The sequence below is a fragment of the Varanus komodoensis genome, unplaced genomic scaffold (genome assembly GCF_004798865.1).
Source record: "Varanus komodoensis strain SLA01 unplaced genomic scaffold, ASM479886v1 scaffold9, whole genome shotgun sequence".
Classification (NCBI taxonomy): domain Eukaryota; kingdom Metazoa; phylum Chordata; class Lepidosauria; order Squamata; family Varanidae; genus Varanus; species Varanus komodoensis.
This window is the reverse complement of record NW_025336598.1, coordinates 6514990-6532373: the sequence shown is the minus strand read 5'-3', so window position 1 is coordinate 6532373 and position 17384 is coordinate 6514990. Positions and strand designations below refer to the sequence as shown.

Sequence of the window (17384 nt, the reverse complement as noted above, 5' to 3'; positions counted from 1 at the left end):
TCAAAGACCTTGCTGAGATCCAGGTAAACCACAACCACCACATCCCCTCCGTCTAGCCACTTCGAAACCTTGTCGTAGAATTCTACGAGTTTTGTTTGGCAGGACCTGTTTTTGTGAAAATCGTATTGTGTGGTCGCCAACCTCCCTTTCCTATGTAGCATCACTAGATCTCTCACTATTATGAGCCTTTCCATTGTTTTTCCTACAATGGACGTAAGGCTAACTGGTCTGTAATTCCCCCGTCCCTTCTACTACCCTTTTTGAAAATTGGGACCACTGATGCCACCCTCTAGTCCTCTGAAACTTCACCCGTTCTGCACGAGGCCTCAAAATGGAGGCCAGCGGGCGTGAGAGAACCCCTGCCAACTCTCTTAGTACTCTTGGGTGTAACCCATCAGGGCCTTGTGCTTTTGTAACGTCCAGTGCCCTAAGGAGCCCCTCAACTTCTGGGGGGTGACTAATCTGTGCCCCTAAGTCCCAGCCTCATCTAATCTCCTATGCAGATATCCTCCGTCCTGCTTTGGGGAGAACACAGAGGCAAAATAGTCATTTAGCATCTGTGCTTGTTCCCTCATATCAGTCACTGGATCTCCTTCCTCCTTATTTAGTGGTCCCACTACTTGTCTCCCCTTCCTCTTCCTATTTACATGCTGATAGAAGCCCTTTTTGTTGCTCTTGATATTCTTTGCAAGTCTCAGCTTGTAATCAGCCTTAAAAATATCAAAAGCTTAAAAATACCAAAAGCTGCTTGGAAACTAAGTGCAATTCTTTCTCTTTCCTGATAAAGGTAATCCACTATAGTGTTTACAAGGATTTATCAAGCTCCAGATTCACGAAGTATAGTTGTGGTCATGAAGTTGATTCTTTTTGCTATTAAATTTAAAATTTCATATGTGTTTGAGGAGCCACCCAATCCTGATAGTTAATTATTTTTGTCCTTTTTTTCCAATGAGTTTGTTGTAACAAAGTGATACTGCTCTGTTTTAAGTAAATTTTGGACCTTAGTTCTTTTGGAGGGATTACTCGGGTTATTAGTTAAAGGATAATGCCTTTAATATTTAGTGTCCTTTAATATCTGTTAAGGACTGCAGGTGGCACAGTGGTTTAAACCGCTGTGCTGCTGGGCTGGTTGATCAAAAGGTTGCCGGTTCAAATCTGCACAATGGGGTGAGTTTCCGTCTCTCTGTCCCAGCTCCTGCCAACCTTGTAGTTCGAAAGCATGCAAATGCAAGTAGATAAAAAGGTACCACTTTGGTGGGCAGGTTGACAGCGTTCCGTGTACTTCGGTGTTTAGTCATGCTGGCCACATGCCCACGGAGACTGTCTGCAGACAAACGCTGGCTCCCTCGGTTAGGAAACATAGATGAGCACCGCCCCCTAGAGTCAGGCATGACTGGACTTAATGTCAAGGGGAAACCTTTACCTTAATATCTGTTACTTATTCTGTCTTCAGTTTTTCATTAGAAGATTCTGCTATTCAAGGTACTCTGCTTATCACTGAATTATGAACCACTAGCCCACTTCCCACAGTAACATTGATAAGAACCTCAAGTATTGTTTACAATGGCACATCATAATATCTTCCTTTTCACTGTCTGGGGGCACCTGTTTCACAGCTCTTGCATTCTGCAGTTTTCCTGCCATAAGAGAAGAAAAGGGGGGGGGGCAGAATTTTCAAAGAAATCTTGACCCATTCTTCAGTCTAAGTTTGCTTTCCCCATATGGTTATAACATCTATTAAAGTATTAGTAATGCCAGGAGTAGAGTACCCTATTATTTTTTACAGCAGTCGATCCAGAAGAAGTTTTGGCTATCATTTCTTAAAACCTTTGTTATTCATTGTCTTTCACTTGCTTCAGTTGCTTGTGGCTGAGTTGTCTGCCATTTCCTTGGGTCCCCACTTCTTGTCTAGTTGCTTGCATCCTGTGCTTCATTGTGAAAAGCTGTTGCCTCTGCAGTTGGTTGAGCCTGTGGATGCTGGAATTGATGAAAAGTTGACATAAGACAGTCCACTCCCTTCCTAGTCAATGCCGTGTATATTTTTCTCTCTTGTGTATTATAATTTTCACTTGGCACCTATCTCTTCCTAATTTTGGTCTTATGAAATTGTTCCATGTAATATTAGAGTGTTATGTTTTGAGCACATCTCTTTCCAGGAGACATAAGTAGAACACTTTTAAAGCTCAATCCTTTATTAGACAGGAACAGCTTATTCCCATGTGAAGAGCTGATTCTAAACTGAAGAACTTCTCTTTCTTTCCTTTTCCAAAAGCTTAATTTTACCCTCAGAGAAGTTCATACTGCTTACAAGCCAGATTTTGGGAACTTAATTGGCCCATTTATGTGGTTTGATGCTGACTCGCTATCATAATGATTTCACATCCCTCCTCAGACCCTCTTTCTACACTGTCAACCCAAGGCAGTTTGGTCCTTAGTAGCTGTCTGACAAATCTCATTTGTTAACATTGACATTTCTTTGCCACATTCCAGCCCCTTCCCTTTTTCATCTAGTTCACATCCCAAACCTGCGTCTTCTGACTAAGAATGCTGTGGTCTGAAAGAAATGGACTCCAGCTCTGCAGGCCTATCTTTTTTGCAAAGTCACCAGGCAGAGATCTTGAAATCTGTATTTCTGTGTTTATTCATTCTTTATTTTCCCTTTCAGTTTGGCTGATTCTAAAATAGCTACCTTTTCGGAACTTTTAGTAGGGATTTGCAGCACTGAAAAAAACATTCTGTTTGTGTTTAGTGTACTTTCAACAAGTTTTCAACTTGATGGCTGAAAATAAGCCAGATTGAGTTTTTGTTTTGGGCTTTCACAAATTTCTCAAAATACTTGAGCAGATGTGAGACCAAGAATGAGGTATTTGCAGCACAGATTGTAGCAAATTGCACAATTTTGGGCTTATTTGTTAGATATAAACTGTTGCTGTTATTGTCTCTATCTATCTATCTTTTTTTGTGGGGTAGCATTTAACATGGGGAATATGGAAACAATCTTCTTTCACTGCATATTAACCTACTCACCTACCTTGGCCATCTAGAATTTTCTGACAATTTCAGATTTGTACAATATTAGTGTCTCTGCTCTGCAGTTTGCACAACATAATGCCATTGGCATACATTTGTGTAAATCGCAGATCTGATGCCTAATTTTTGCACAGATTTGTTCATTTAAGCTCACATGCTTAATTGAATGTTTTAAATATGAAAGTCCACATGCTGATTTGACTTGTACCAAATTGAGTCAGCACCAATGTATGGTTGATGGAATGGAATGCATGGGGCTCAGATAAGAAAATCCATTGGATTTTCACACTTCCCCATCAGATTCTTCACACATCCCTAATTTTTACTAATGCAGGCTATGATATCACAAGACCTTGGCGATGGTGGTGACTTTGCAAAGAAGGCCCTGTTGGATTGCCCAATAAATAAATAAGCAAGCCAGATCAAGGAAGTCTGTTTTGAGCCAGTCAGAGAAATAATACAGTATTATCTCCTTCAGTGTTTGCATTCAAGCCTCTGATGCTTATATTAATCAAGAGCTGCTATTTTTCCAGGATTCTAAACATTCCCTTGTATTTGCATTGAAACTGGCCAGACTTGACAGTGTCTTCTGATTATTTTAGCCTGAGGTTCATGGCTTAATAGCCTGTATTCTAGACTTATTTTTATTATTTATTCATTTATTTAAAACATTTTTACCCTGTCTTTACCCCAAATGGGTCTCAGCTCTCAAATCAATAGCAGCACATTAAAATACATTGTAAAAATAAAATTCCAATTTAAAACCCATCAACCCTCAAAGTACTGAGAAAGCAAAAAGGTTTTGGCCTGGTGCCAAAAAGAATAAAGTGTCAGTGCCAGGTACACCTCTGTGAAGAGGAGATTCCAAAGCTGGGGTGCTACCACAGAAAAAGCCCTTCTCCAGTTAGCCACTCTTCAACTTCTTTCAAGGAGGGTTCCCAAAGAAGGACCTCAGTGGAAGATCTTAAAAGTTTGAGCAGGTACATATGGAACCTACATGGCTATGGAGCCATTCCTACCTCTGCCGCTTGATCTTTTTGTGCCTGAATATCTTTATTCTAACTCTAGTTAAATTTAATTTAGCCAGCTATATCTGCCTTCTGATCTACTGTGCCTTTTGATGTTTATTCATCACATTCTTCCCCATGATCAAACTGCCACTGTCCTGGCTTCATTTTGTTGCTTTTATCTTGAGATCAGAAAAGGACATGAGATGTCCATCTTTGTTCAGTAAGTCTTAGTTCTTCGTCATGGCCTCTGTGCATCACACGTGCACAGATACTGCACCTGCGCAGTGCCTCATTCAAGAAGATTTCTCAAGCTTAGCCTAGTACTTTCCGCGGAAACCTCACCCCCTCCCCCTATATAAAAGGAAGGCTCCCACCATTTCATCAGTTTGGTTTTAACTGCCATTTACCAGAGCATCAGGATCTCTAGCATTTGTTTCCTTTCTCTATTCTCCTTTTTATAATATTTGAACTTTCCTCTAATTTTATAATCTTGCTTAGATTCTAATTCTAACTCTCTCTCAGTTACCAAGCCATCCTCTAACAATCCAAGCCCCTGTTCCTCTCATCCCCTCACAACCTCAACCCCTCCCCGCTTCTATTGTGATATTTCTATTTCTTTTCCCCTCTGCTTCTTCTCCTGATGTTGCTCAGCAAACTGGCCTTCCAAAAGTGTGCTGGCTGTGCAGTCAAATGCCATCCTTAAATGGCATCTCCCTATGTCTATTCTGCCTTGGCAAGGGACACTGGATGGATAAGTGTAAACACTGCCAGGTGTTCACGAAACAGGCATGTAAAAGTAGAGCCTGCAGGCTCCGGGTGGAAATGTGGGACTGGGCCTTGGGCGTGATGAGAAATGTTGCTGCAGAAGGAGGTCAATCCACTTTGATCCCAAAGGAGACCTTGAGGAAATGCCCTCCCACTGATATCTCTGATAAAACTTATCCCCCTGCTGACCATGGGGAGCTGGAGGTACCGAAAAAGAGAAAGGAGAAACTCAAACATCTCCACTCTAAGGCTTTGGAACCGAAGAAAAAGGCCAAGAAAACCAAAGGCCATACTAAACATTCCAAATGTCACTGTTCTGACCCCGAACAGAGGAGGTCTTCATCCAAAGAGGCAGCAATCATTGTACCCTCAGAACTGACCTCTCCCATTTGTGAGGCTCCGATCCAATCACTGGAGGTTCCAGCCTCTCCAACCCAACACTATCCAACCATAGAGGCTTCCAGTTGCTCTCCTGCTTTGATGCCATTGGAGCATAGTGCACAGAGGGAGAGACCAGCCTCAGGCTCATTTTCAGATGGTGAAATCAGGGAATCTCCAGTTCTTTCCCAGTAGAAATCTACACCAGACCAACAGAGCCAGAGGCCATACCACTGACATAATGTGGTATGCTTTTGTGAGCCGCCCCGAGGCTTTGTTGCAATGGGGGCGGCATAGAAATGTTTTAAATAAATAAATAATGCGTGTCCCATGGGCTATCATCTATGCAACCATCTCTGATGCCATCACACTAGTTGCTCTCAGCCATGGAAAACTCCCAACACTCATACCATGGGGGACCCTACTGGTACTCAGCTCTGGCGTAGTGTTATCCTGAGTACCCGTGGGAACCAATAAGAGATCCCTGTTGGTACAGCTGGCTGGCTCCATCTATGATGGCTTGCTCTCACTGGACACCACCGAGACCCATCTGTCAACAAGAAGAACCCAGCACATCCCACCTGGAATGGCACAACAGATCTCCTCTGTCTTCAGGCACTGACTCTGTGGACATGGACTATGTGGACTCTGACACCTCTGAGCTGGCTGAGCCTGTCTTTACCTCCCTGGATGATATGGTTTCTGCTCAGGGTCAGGGATCTGCAGGAGAAAGCTTGGGGCAATATTTGGAATGGGTCCTCCAAATGGCTAAATCTCTTGGTATTCCAGTGCAACAGTCAACCGATCAGAGTGAGGATATATTGTATGACCTCTTCCATTCAGAGGATGCTGTTCCTATAGCCATTCCATTCATACCTGCCGTATCAAAGGCTATGAAGGAGCCCTGGGGAGACCCCTAATCATCCTCACCCAACATCACACTTTCTAGAGGGAATGTACAGAGTTCAGGAGTAGGATTTTTCCTTTTTGCTCCATCATCCTTGCCCAAACTCCATGATTGTAAAGTTGACCCAGGCAAGCAACAACATAACCATACTACACTGATGGACAGGGAAGGTTGGCGCCTTGATGTTATGGCATGCTGTATCTACTCAGTGATGTGCCTGGGCCTCTGCATATTGAATTATGAAGCAATGATGGGGAGGTACCAGGCCTTCCTATGGCAAAAGATGGAGGCCCTAGTGGCTTTTCTCTTGGACTAGCACAGGGAACTCACTAGGGTCTTCCTAGCTGAAGGCATACAGCTACCCAAACAGCTGATTGCCATGGCATGCCACCACATCGACTGTGATTAAAGGGCCCTAGTTGGTGTGGTGGCATTCCTTTGACACGCATGTTTTGGGCAACGATTCTACCACAAGAGAGATGGTCCCATATAGAGTCAATGCCATTTGACGGAGAAGATCTCTTTCATTCCCAAACTGATGAGAGACTGGACACCATTCAGAAGGCTAGGGTGACAGCTCAGTGGATGGGAATTGACTTCCACTGAACAATGTAAATGGCAGAGTTGCCACGCCTCTTACTATGCTCCATCAGGTAGACAACAATCCACTGGCCAAACTCACCAATATTTTGGTTGCTTACAAGGCCATCTATGCAGAAAGAACATCTCTAGGCCCCAGCTACCTAAGAGGTGCCTGGAAGGGATAAGACACAGCATTGATGGGTGGCATGAACCAGCCCACTAGATTTGACCACCTACCAATTCAGAAACTGTCTGAGCCATCACACAGTCACCTGGAAATCTTGTAATTCTGATTGGTGGGTGTTTTCCATCATAAGAGATGGCTACAGAATTGAGTTCAAAACCCTACTGCCTTTTGGATCGGTCTGCACAATCTCTCCACCACCTGTTCTGATGGAAGACGTCATTTTTTTTTTTACTAGCAAAAGAGGCTGTCCACTCAGTGCACTGATCTGACCTCAAATGTGGGTTCTACTCTCAATATTTTATAGTACCAAAGAAGGATGGTGGTTGACAGCTGATATTAGACCTTCAAAGAGTAAACTGATGCATCTCCCATAAGAAATTCTGCACAGTTTCTCTGCATTCCATAATGCTGCTACCAAAGAAAGGAGACTGGTTTGCCTCTGTTGATCTGAAGGATACTTATTTCCACATTGCTATACTCCCAAATTACCAACACTTCCTATAATTTAAGATTGGAATAGAGCCCTACGAGTTCATGGTGCTGCCATTTGGATTATCCAGTGCTGAGAGAGTGTTGTATGTATGGCACCAGTGTGTGCCCACTAAAGACTTAAGGGCATATACATCTATCCTTAGATGATTGGCTGATCATGGCAAACTCCAAAAATACCCTAATTGAGTCCATAAATGATGTGTCTCACTTTGGAGGGATGAGGCTTATGTATTAATACAGAGAAATCTGTTCTTGTTCCTATGCAGACCATCATCTACATTAGAGTGATTCTGGACTCTCAATCAGCTCAGCCATATCTGCGAAAAGATTGCATGGACAAACTGGTGTGCTCCACACTAGCGATCAGATCCAATCTGAGAGTGTCAGTGCATCAAATCCAGCAATTGCTTGGATGCATGGCATTGACGATATATACGGTACAGTTCGTCCAGCTGCATATGCAATCTCTGCAGCTATGGTCCCTGAAGTCCATCCATCTGGAATATGATTTCCCAAGGAAACTACTCACCGTTCTGATCACAGTGCATGCCAGTCTCTTGTGGTGGACGTGAGAAATCTGTCCCAAGGGCTACCATTCTAGTTGGTGGAACTGATGGCCACCATTACTACAGATGCATCATTCATGGGCTGGGATGCCCATTCTGAAGGCCTCATAACCTGGGGAACGTGGTCGGTGCCGGAACGGAAGCAACACATCAACTATCTAGAACTTTTAGCAATTTTCAAAGGACTGATAGCCTTCCAAAGTTTCCTCACTGGCAACCATGTTCAGGTTGTTTCAGTTAACATCACAGAGGTGTTTTATGTCAACAAACAAGGGGGAACAAAATCACCATCTTTCACACATCTCGCCGTCAAAATGTGGGACTGGTGCATTATTCACAACGTCGCTCTCATTGCCATTCACATAGCCAGTATGGACAATACCACTGTGGCTGCCCTGAGCTGGTTGGTATATCAGCCACATGAATGGACACTCAACCATTGAGTTCTACAAGACATTTTCAGTTGAATGTGGTGTGCAAAGGTTACTGTTCGAGAGCAGGAATTAGGCAAGGATCAAAAGGGGATGCTTTCTGCCTGCAGTGGAGTAGGACATTCTTTTACGCTTTTCCACTCATCACAAGGACAATCATGAAGATGATCATGAACATGACAACCATTGCATTCCATTACTGAAATTTATTCCAATACGATACATATTCCACAGTAGAATGATTGAGTACACTGATTGCAGACATTGGTCTCAAAGGAACTGACTAAATGGTGGGAGCGCACCTTTTATATAGGGGGAAGGGGGGGTGGGACTCCCGCGGAAAGTTCTAGGCTAGGCTAGAGAAATCTTCCCAGAAGAGGCACTGTGCAGGCGCAGCCCCCATATGTGTGAATGCACAGATAACCACTCAAAGAACTATAGTTACAGGTATGCAACCTGCATCTTTGCTCAGTAAGCCTCAGCTGCTTTTTCAGTTTCTAAACAGCTTGTATATTTTTTTTTTCAGCATACTTGATGATGAACCAAAACTTGTGCTCAGGACTTATGCTTATCCCCTGAATGAATGTTGATGATGTCTAAAACAACTGCTAGCCAATTATGATTACAAGGTTATGGTGTGCTCTTTGAAGTAGCACCCTACCGTTTTTTCCTGCAGGAAAGAGTAATAAGCAGCTTACTAATTTGGTTCATTAAGTTTAAAGTATTTCAAGGACTAAAGCATTAAGGTGGCTAAACAACTCCTTGACTTGGAGCTGGGAAGTCCCTTTCCTTCATTGCTGCTTGACTTACCTACAGTGGCAAAGGCATCTGAGAAACCCTCTTATGGATCATAATATTGAGCAGGTTCATATAGAAGAAGGCAGTACCTGAGCTGCTGAACTTGCAGGTCCTGTGCGCAATTTAGTGCAGTTTTTTTAAACAAGTTTTGAGTAGTAGAAATGTGAACCAATAAGACGCTGCCGGGGAGACTGGTCAAGGAAGACAGGGGAGTGATATAAAACCTATATCTTGTTGTCCCGTCTTCTTAAAGGCTGATCACCACTGCTAAAAATATGTGTGTGGAGGGGTGGTGGGGGGGGATGGCATGCTGTGGAGCTTGCAGGATTGGCCATGACTCGTAACTAGTAAAATTTGCAGGGTGGGTGAGGAGGAGGATGGTGGCAGCTGCAGTTGGCTTAGCGCAGGAATTTCCCCTTCAGGGCCCTCAGCAGCTTCTTGCCCATGGCAATCCTTGAAGCTTGGTTGTGGGTATGCTCAAATCTGTCACTGGAGACCCAAGAGACCTCAGTGACATAAAACACCTTTCTTCAACTTTTGCTGGTGATTCAACTGTAACTTTGGTAGAATTATTATCATTTGGCTTGCTTTTTCAACTATTCAACTTTTTCAACTTTTTCAACTATTATAATGTGTTGTACCTGAGACTGCTCTTGAAGATAGTTTAGAACCTGCCATAATGTAGCTACCATATCTGAGGAACAGTAATTAAGACCGCAACTCACAAAATGAAAAATCACAGCATATCAGCGCAAATGCTTTTCTTGGAAGGTTTGTGTTAGTGAACTGATTCAAATTTATGGAAGATCAAATAACTTTTTTGATATATATTTGCAAGATAGCTATTATTCAGGTTTGTGCAGGTTTGTGTCTTGCACTATGCAAAGGTGGCTAGGGCCAGTGTTAGTTACAACACAAATAGTTGTCACAGTTATTTATTTTTATGTCATTATAATAGAAAGTAATATTTTGTCCTCCAAGATGTCTGTCCTAGCAGTATCAGCAACTAAATAGGTGTTAATCAAGCAGCAAATTCATTTATTGCAACAAGACACAAACACGGGTACTTCACTAGAGTCCTTTGTGAACCTGAGTTCAAATAACTCAGATAATATAGAAACTGTCTTAGAATCCATTGGTATAAGATAAGACAGTGATCCCAAAGATTCAAGATACGTTGTAGTTCAGAGTTCAAGATTAGTTCAGCAAAGAAGTGTCTGAGATTATCTGCTCTGTAGCCACAAACATCTTTTGTCTGAACTAGGTTTTCTGCCAGGGCATAGCAACTAGATTTCCTTGTAAATCCAGTCCTACAGGAAAAATTTGCATGGAGTTGACAGCAACAACTGAGTGGATGTTTCTTTCACTTTTCATCTTTTCATATGCTAGTGTTTTCTGGAAGATAGTCTTGTTCCTGCCTTGCCCAAATCGTCCTTAGGCCCTTTATCAAAGAATCTTTCTTAAGCTGGGGCAACTTGTCTGCTTTTCCTTAAGTTAGCTCTGGTTGTAGTTGAGGAGGGGCCGCCTCCCTCTTACATCAGTGTAGAGTGAAATAAGGCAGAGATCAATTCCTAGCACCCTGGCAATCCAAAACTTGACTTGGCTCTAAATCAAATTCTTCTATCTCTGAATCAGACTGCTCCTCTGAGACTGCAGTATCAGGAGAAGGTGTGAAACAAAGAACCCAAGGTAGCTTGCATGACTTGCATATTTAATTTGTTCCCATCTATAACAGCAAAAATGACCCTCAAGTTGGCTTCCATAATTAGATTAAAATAACAAAATACATTAAAATACAACAACATAATTACAGAATAATTATAAAAGTATTCAACTTAACAGGCTCCCTTAAAAGCCAAGAAAAACAAGCCATCTTGGCTAGCAGACAGTAGTTTCTGGTCTCTACACCTCTACCCTCCCTTCTGAGAAGAGGAAGAGATAGTGGAGGTAACAAGCACAAGCTGTTGCTTTGCTAGCCTGAGGCAATTTAGCAATGTCACCCAGGTCCACAAAGTAGCTGGCTTTTATTTTCTTTTACTGAAGTGACTGCCATAAGTAGGAGTTGCAAGTTCATTTCTGTACTTATTCCCATCCCCTTCCTGAGCTTTGGAATGCACTTTGTCCCAGGGTGGGTTGGAAGCAGGTGGCAAATGACCCAACACAAAACAAGGAGAAAGGCAGTGGCGGAAGCATCAGCCAAGGCAAGCAGAAGTAAGAAGGGAAGGAAAAAGTGTTGCTTGTAGTTCTTTGCTCTTTCAGAAGCAGAGTTGTTTGTCTCACTGTCCTTGTTGATAAGTTGGGCCCTGATCCAGAATAATTTCTGTGTGTTGTAAACCAAGAGTAAGCTCAATACCATTTCTGAGCTTAACACTACAGTGTGGTCTATTCCTCAGTTGGGATGCTTTGATTCCCACATGAACTGGGCTCATTCCTAGAACGTTGCTGAAAAATTGTGAGATTTTTTTTTTAAATCCTACTGAATATGATGCACAGAGCCATATGATGCGTTATTGGACACTTGCCAATTCCCAAATCACGCTAGGAAGCACATGGAGTCTCCTAGCACCTGCTTATCTGCTTTGCAGCTGATGCAAGTTTATCTCCCTGCCCCCCCAGCAAGCAAGCAAAAAAGAGTGTTGATTCTCCACACTTTGTCCTTTCTCTCTTTAGAAGCTGGTACAGATTAGGCATAGACCAAGAGGCATATCGATGGGCAGTGGCAACAAGTGATGGAAGAGGAGGTGGTTATACTCCAAGGGCAGCATATTTTTCATAAGAAATACATAGTCATTATGCAATTAAGAGTCATGCTGAGTTACCAGGAGTGTTATTTATTTATTTGCATGTCTAAGAGTGAAACTTATGTGTTGAATAAATGTAAAGGAATGACCATCTTTTTCTCAACAAGGGCAGGTTAAGACTAGTACAGTGAGTTTAAATGATACTCCCTCTTTAATCATAGATTTCCATTAAACCAGCAGAACAGGAATGTCTATAGCAAATAGGTATTTTCTTCCTTGTTTCACAGAGAAGGATAGAGTAAGTTTGCATTATTTCTTGAGGTTGGGGGATCCTTGTCATTTGAATAGACTGCAGGTATCAAAAGAGTTTGTAAGGTTCCAATTCTGATTTCGCAAGTACTCCCAAAATAATATATTGGATTCTCTTATTTATTAAGAAATAATTACATCTGAATGGGAAATTGAAAGAACAGCTAGCAAAGAATTATGATATTCTATGTTACATTTCACTCCAAAGGGCAAAAATGCAAAAGGTGCTGTGAAAAGAACTGGCTGGGAAATTCTGGGGGATGTAGGGCATATTTCTGTTTAAACATGCAAAGGATTGCAGGCTTATTCATGGTGACATCAGAATAAAATTAATCTAAATTTTATGAAACTTGCTAAGTCCATTAGTCCAAAAAATACATATTCTTGCAGTTAAGGACCAGTTTATGTCACATATGGTAGGGATGTCAATCTGTTCAGAGCTGTTGGATGCAATAATAGTTAAAAGTTAAATGTAAGGATATGTGTAATGTCAATCCTCATATTTGTACTATTATATATATATATATAGGATATTTAGGATATTATTTAAATATATTAAATATTGTTAAAGCATATTGAGTATACATTTATTAATATCTGCTAAAATTGTATAGACCCAATGCTAGAATAGTTAAGATATTATATTGAGCTATTGCTAAAATTGATAAATTCACAGAAAATATTCATAGAAAAGAAGGTATAGAATTAAATAATGTAGCAAATCAGTGGATAGCTCTAATGGTGTATTGGAATTCACAGTATTGTTGCTGTTAGTTGTGAGGTCATATCCGACCCATCGCGACCCCATGGACAACATTCCTCCAGGCCTACCTGTCCTCCACCATCCCCTGGAGTCCACAAGCTCACACCAACTGCTTCAGTGACTCCATCTAGCCACCTCATCCTCTGCCGTCCCCTTCTTCTGTTCCCAGCATTAGGCTCTTCTTCAGGGAGTCCTTCCTTCTCATTAGGTGGCCACAGTATTTGAGCTTCATCTTCAGTATCTGGCCTTCTAAAGAGCAGTCAGGGTTGATCTGTTCTAGGACTGACCAGTTTGATCGCCTTGCGGTCCAAGGGACTCGCAGGAGTCTCCTCCAGCACCACAGTTCAAAGGCCTCAATTCTTCTGCGCTCAGCCTTAGCTGAATTAATTTATTTTATTTCATAACAGAGCTAAATAACACTGATTTGAAAGACTGTGTCAGTGATAACAGCCTTAGCAGCAATGCTAGTCTACCAAGTGTCCAAAGTTGCCGAAGACGTCGTGAAAGAAGAGTTGCAAGTTGGGCAGTTTCATTTGAAAGGCTTCTTCAGGATCCAGTTGGTATTAGATACTTCTCTGTAAGTAAATGAGAAAATGCTAAAACATATTGCTGGCTGTTTCTCTGAGGTCCCAAAGTAACCTTCGAAAAAGCGTTTGGTGGGTATTTCAGAAGCAGGGAAGAGAGGAAAGTGAGGCTGCCAACAAGGTATCTTCTTGGTACGCCAGCCTCCTTCCCTCCCCTTCCAACTTGCCTCAGGCAGCTGAAGTTAGTTGCTCTGCAGGGTGGGAGGAGCATGAAGGTACAGCACTTCTGCTCAGTGTAGGATGCCTGTAACCCCTGCACTGTGGAGAGTTATAGGCATCCCTACAGGATTGTGTCCTAACAAAAATAAAAACATGCACCATAAAACAAACTCTGAAAAGAATTTAATGGCTGGAAAATATTGTATCATTTAAATGTAACTTATTAGTTAGCACAAAATGAAAGAAGGGAGCAATAGAAATAACAGAAAGGAAGCCCCTGACCCGAGTGACTCAATATTTAAATTTTAACAGTGAGAGATGAAATAGAGGGGGAGATCAAAAAAGAGAGACCAGAATGACAATAATAAACATGAACAAATGCAGCTACACTTACTTAGTGATGGGCGAATCAGCAAAACTTGAGATTGCCAAAGTTTTTTGAATTCTGTACTAGGTAATTTATGATCAAAAACAAGCTCCAAATATGTTCCTACTTCAGCTTGATTTCAGTTAAAAGTGAAATCAGATTTAAATGGAATAACCTGAATACCTAGAATGTTTTTCAAACATCTTTTCAATACCCAAACAGTGTCCAAGACTGATATATGTCCTATGCTTCTTCTGTAGTGCTAAAGAGACTAAAGCTGAACAGCATCTAGAATATTGTAGTCAGCTTTGAATTTCTATTTGGCCATCTTTGCATGATAGCTAACAGCTGTTAAAAGTTTGGTTTCTCTTTCTACCTAGGAGTTTTTACGGAAGGAATTTAGTGAAGAAAATATTTTATTTTGGCAGGCCTGTGAATATTTTAACCATATATCTTCTCATGACAAACAAGAGGTAAGAGTATATGATCCTGTGCATTTGTATATTTAAAATGTCTGAGGTGATTAGTTAAGACTATAACTTAATTAAGAGTTATAATTAATTATAACTTAATCTTAATTTAGTTAAGATTATAACTAAACTTTGTTACCTTTTTATATTAAACATCAGCTGAAGCTCTCATGTTTAATGTTCTCTGAACGTTTTTGTTTTTTTGCTAGCAGGGTCCTTTGGATTGTGGCTAGATTAGGTTATGAGCCAAGCCTTCTCACTTGGAGGTTCCATTTATTTGTTTATTTAAAACTTTTGTAGACTGTCCCATTACTGAAGTCTCAGGACGGTTTAACAATACAAAATGTAAAAAAAAAAATCTTGTAAATAGGTGCATGAAGTACCTATTTACAACTGTACAACTGTAAATGTGTAAGATTCAATACAAAAAAGTTCCCTTTAGCATAGGATGAGATTCATATGTTCAGTTGTTCAGTGCTATCTTCCTTTCTCTGTGCTTAAGTCTATTTGGGGTAAGGATGTACTGATCTTGGGAAATCCAGCTTGTCTGAGTTCAACACTTTTAGGAGCAAGGTGAGTTAGGGTCCCCGTCCTCCCAATCACAGACTTCCATCTCTAAGATGGGTGAATTTTTTTAAAATAGTTAAAAAAAAATGCTTCATGAATATCATGGACCTGAATGGTAGCTCAGCAGATGAGAGGAAGCTGCCCCAGCTGGTCTAGGAACTCTGGGATACAAGCAGCCAAGCTCCCAGGGAGCAAGTGATCAGGAAGAGCAAATGGGAATTTGACAGTGGGGCTGGTCAAGGAGGGAGGCCCCTAACCATTCCATTCTTCCCCCCTCCCACAGTTCCCCCCTTTCTTTTCATCCTTGTAACATACTCCCATTTACTGGTAGTACTATGTTACTAAACTTTAGTAAAGATAGGAGATAGCACTGGATGTAACAACAGGCTCAACAAGGTAGAATAAAAAAATTGCAGAAAGAATGGACCACAAAGACTCCACAGTGGTGGTGACCTGCAACATCTGTGCAGTATTTGTTTTTCTGCCTGAGTTCAACATGACCTACACCTGCAACAAGTAGCCCTGTTAGAAGAAAAGGCAAGAGCACTAGAGCAGCAAGTGTCCACCCTCAAGGGAATAAAAGAAGATGAAAAGTTTTTAGATAGAGCAGTGGAACTGCAATAACTAAGAGAAGTGCAGAAACTAGAAGTGCAACAGCAAGCTAAGGCAGAAGAAGAGAATCCTGAGGGAAGGGGAAATTAGGAGGAAACTCCCTGGAAAAGGGTGATAGTAGGTGCCGAAGAAGCAGAAGACACTCTACACCAGTGGAAGCAGTGGAACTGTAGAACTGCTTTCAGTTACCCGAGGATGAAACTGGAGGGCAGCTTGCAGTGGAAGAACTACAAGTTATCCCATGCAATACTGAACAAGAGACTGAAGGTCAACTAAGTAATGGCAGTGATACAAAGGCTTGAAACACAAGTTAGTTGTGGGAGCCTCCCTGTTGTGTGGGATGAAAACACATTTATGTCAGGAAGCATACTTATGAGCTCACCAGGTATGCTGCCTCCCTGGGGCACAGATTAGCAATATAATGCAAAGATTGTCAAGGCTCATACAGTCCACTGACATGTATCCCTTCCTCCTTGTGCATGTGAGAACAAATGACACTATTAAGTGAAAGTCTGAAGAAATCACATCAGACTCTGAAGCTTTAGGTAGTCAAGAACTTTGTGGCCCAGATACTTTTCTCTTCACTCTTTTTCAGTTCATTGAAGAGGAATAGACAGGGAAAGAAAAATACTGCAAGTGAATGTCTGACTATGAAGGTGGTGCTGATGTGAGAGATTTAGATTCTGGGACCACCAGCTACACTTCCTAGAAGATGAACTGCTGGCAAGGAATGAGTTGTACCATATAAGGACTGGAAAGAATATGCTTGGCCACAGCATGAAGACGTTCATCAGGATGAATTTATACTGAATCCTGCCGATGGGAGAGGGGGGATACACCTGGGGGTAACAATGGGCAAAAGCTTCTGCACCACAACAGAGATCAGCCTTAACAGTGTCCAAAATAGTCTTCCAAAATGTAGGAAGAAAGCTAGAGTGGTATTCGGTGTCTATATATTATGCTTGGAGTATGGGAAAAAAAACAACATGAACCTGAACTCTTAACGCAGGAGGATGAATACAAGCTGATACGTATAACTGAAAGTTGGTGGCATATCTCCCTCGACTGAAATTCAACAACAGAGGGATATAACCTGTTCAAGAAGAACAGAAGGAACAGAAATGGAGTCACACTATATGTTGCAGATAAATATTTCTGCACAGAAATACAGGAAGTTTCCTAGCCTAATCGAAAGCATCTGGGTTAATATATAAACGGAGCAAAGAATAAAATAAACTCAGTGGTTGGAGTCTGTTAATGGCCACCCGGTCAAACAGAAGACAACAAAGAAATTTTCTAAAAGCAAATTGTCAGCATTTCAAGGAGGCATGTCCTCATTGTTATGGGTGACTTCAGTTTCCTTGATAAAATAATACAGCTGGAAGGGGCCATGAAGGCCATCAGGTCCCACCCCCTGCTGTTGCAGGACAGCAATTTACACCATCCCACTCAGTTTCTTTTTGAATGTCTCTAGTGTGGGAGAGCCCACCACCTCTCTAGGCAGCTGGTTCTTAATGTATTGCTGGTAACTTCCTCCAGCAGAAAGTAGAAATAGGAATGAGAGATAGGCTTTACTTAAGCTGATCCTAACCAGGGGAGACATAGTGGACAAAGTAAGAGCCACTAAATGTAGGCAAATATATACCATGTATTTTGAAAAAAGCAA

General features: G+C 41.6%; 1 protein-coding gene across 5 annotated transcripts in view; it reads left to right on the top strand.

The window, feature by feature from the left end:
* The window catches only part of RGS12 (regulator of G protein signaling 12), a 172590-nt gene that overhangs the window by 54512 nt on the left and 100694 nt on the right, over nt 1-17384 (top strand). For all 5 annotated transcript variants that reach the window (XM_044418484.1, XM_044418483.1, XM_044418485.1 and 2 more), the window contains 2 exons: nt 13367-13536; nt 14450-14542. In XM_044418484.1, coding sequence (XP_044274419.1) covers nt 13367-13536; nt 14450-14542 — 263 coding nt within the window. The remainder of the gene's footprint in view (nt 1-13366; nt 13537-14449; nt 14543-17384) is intronic.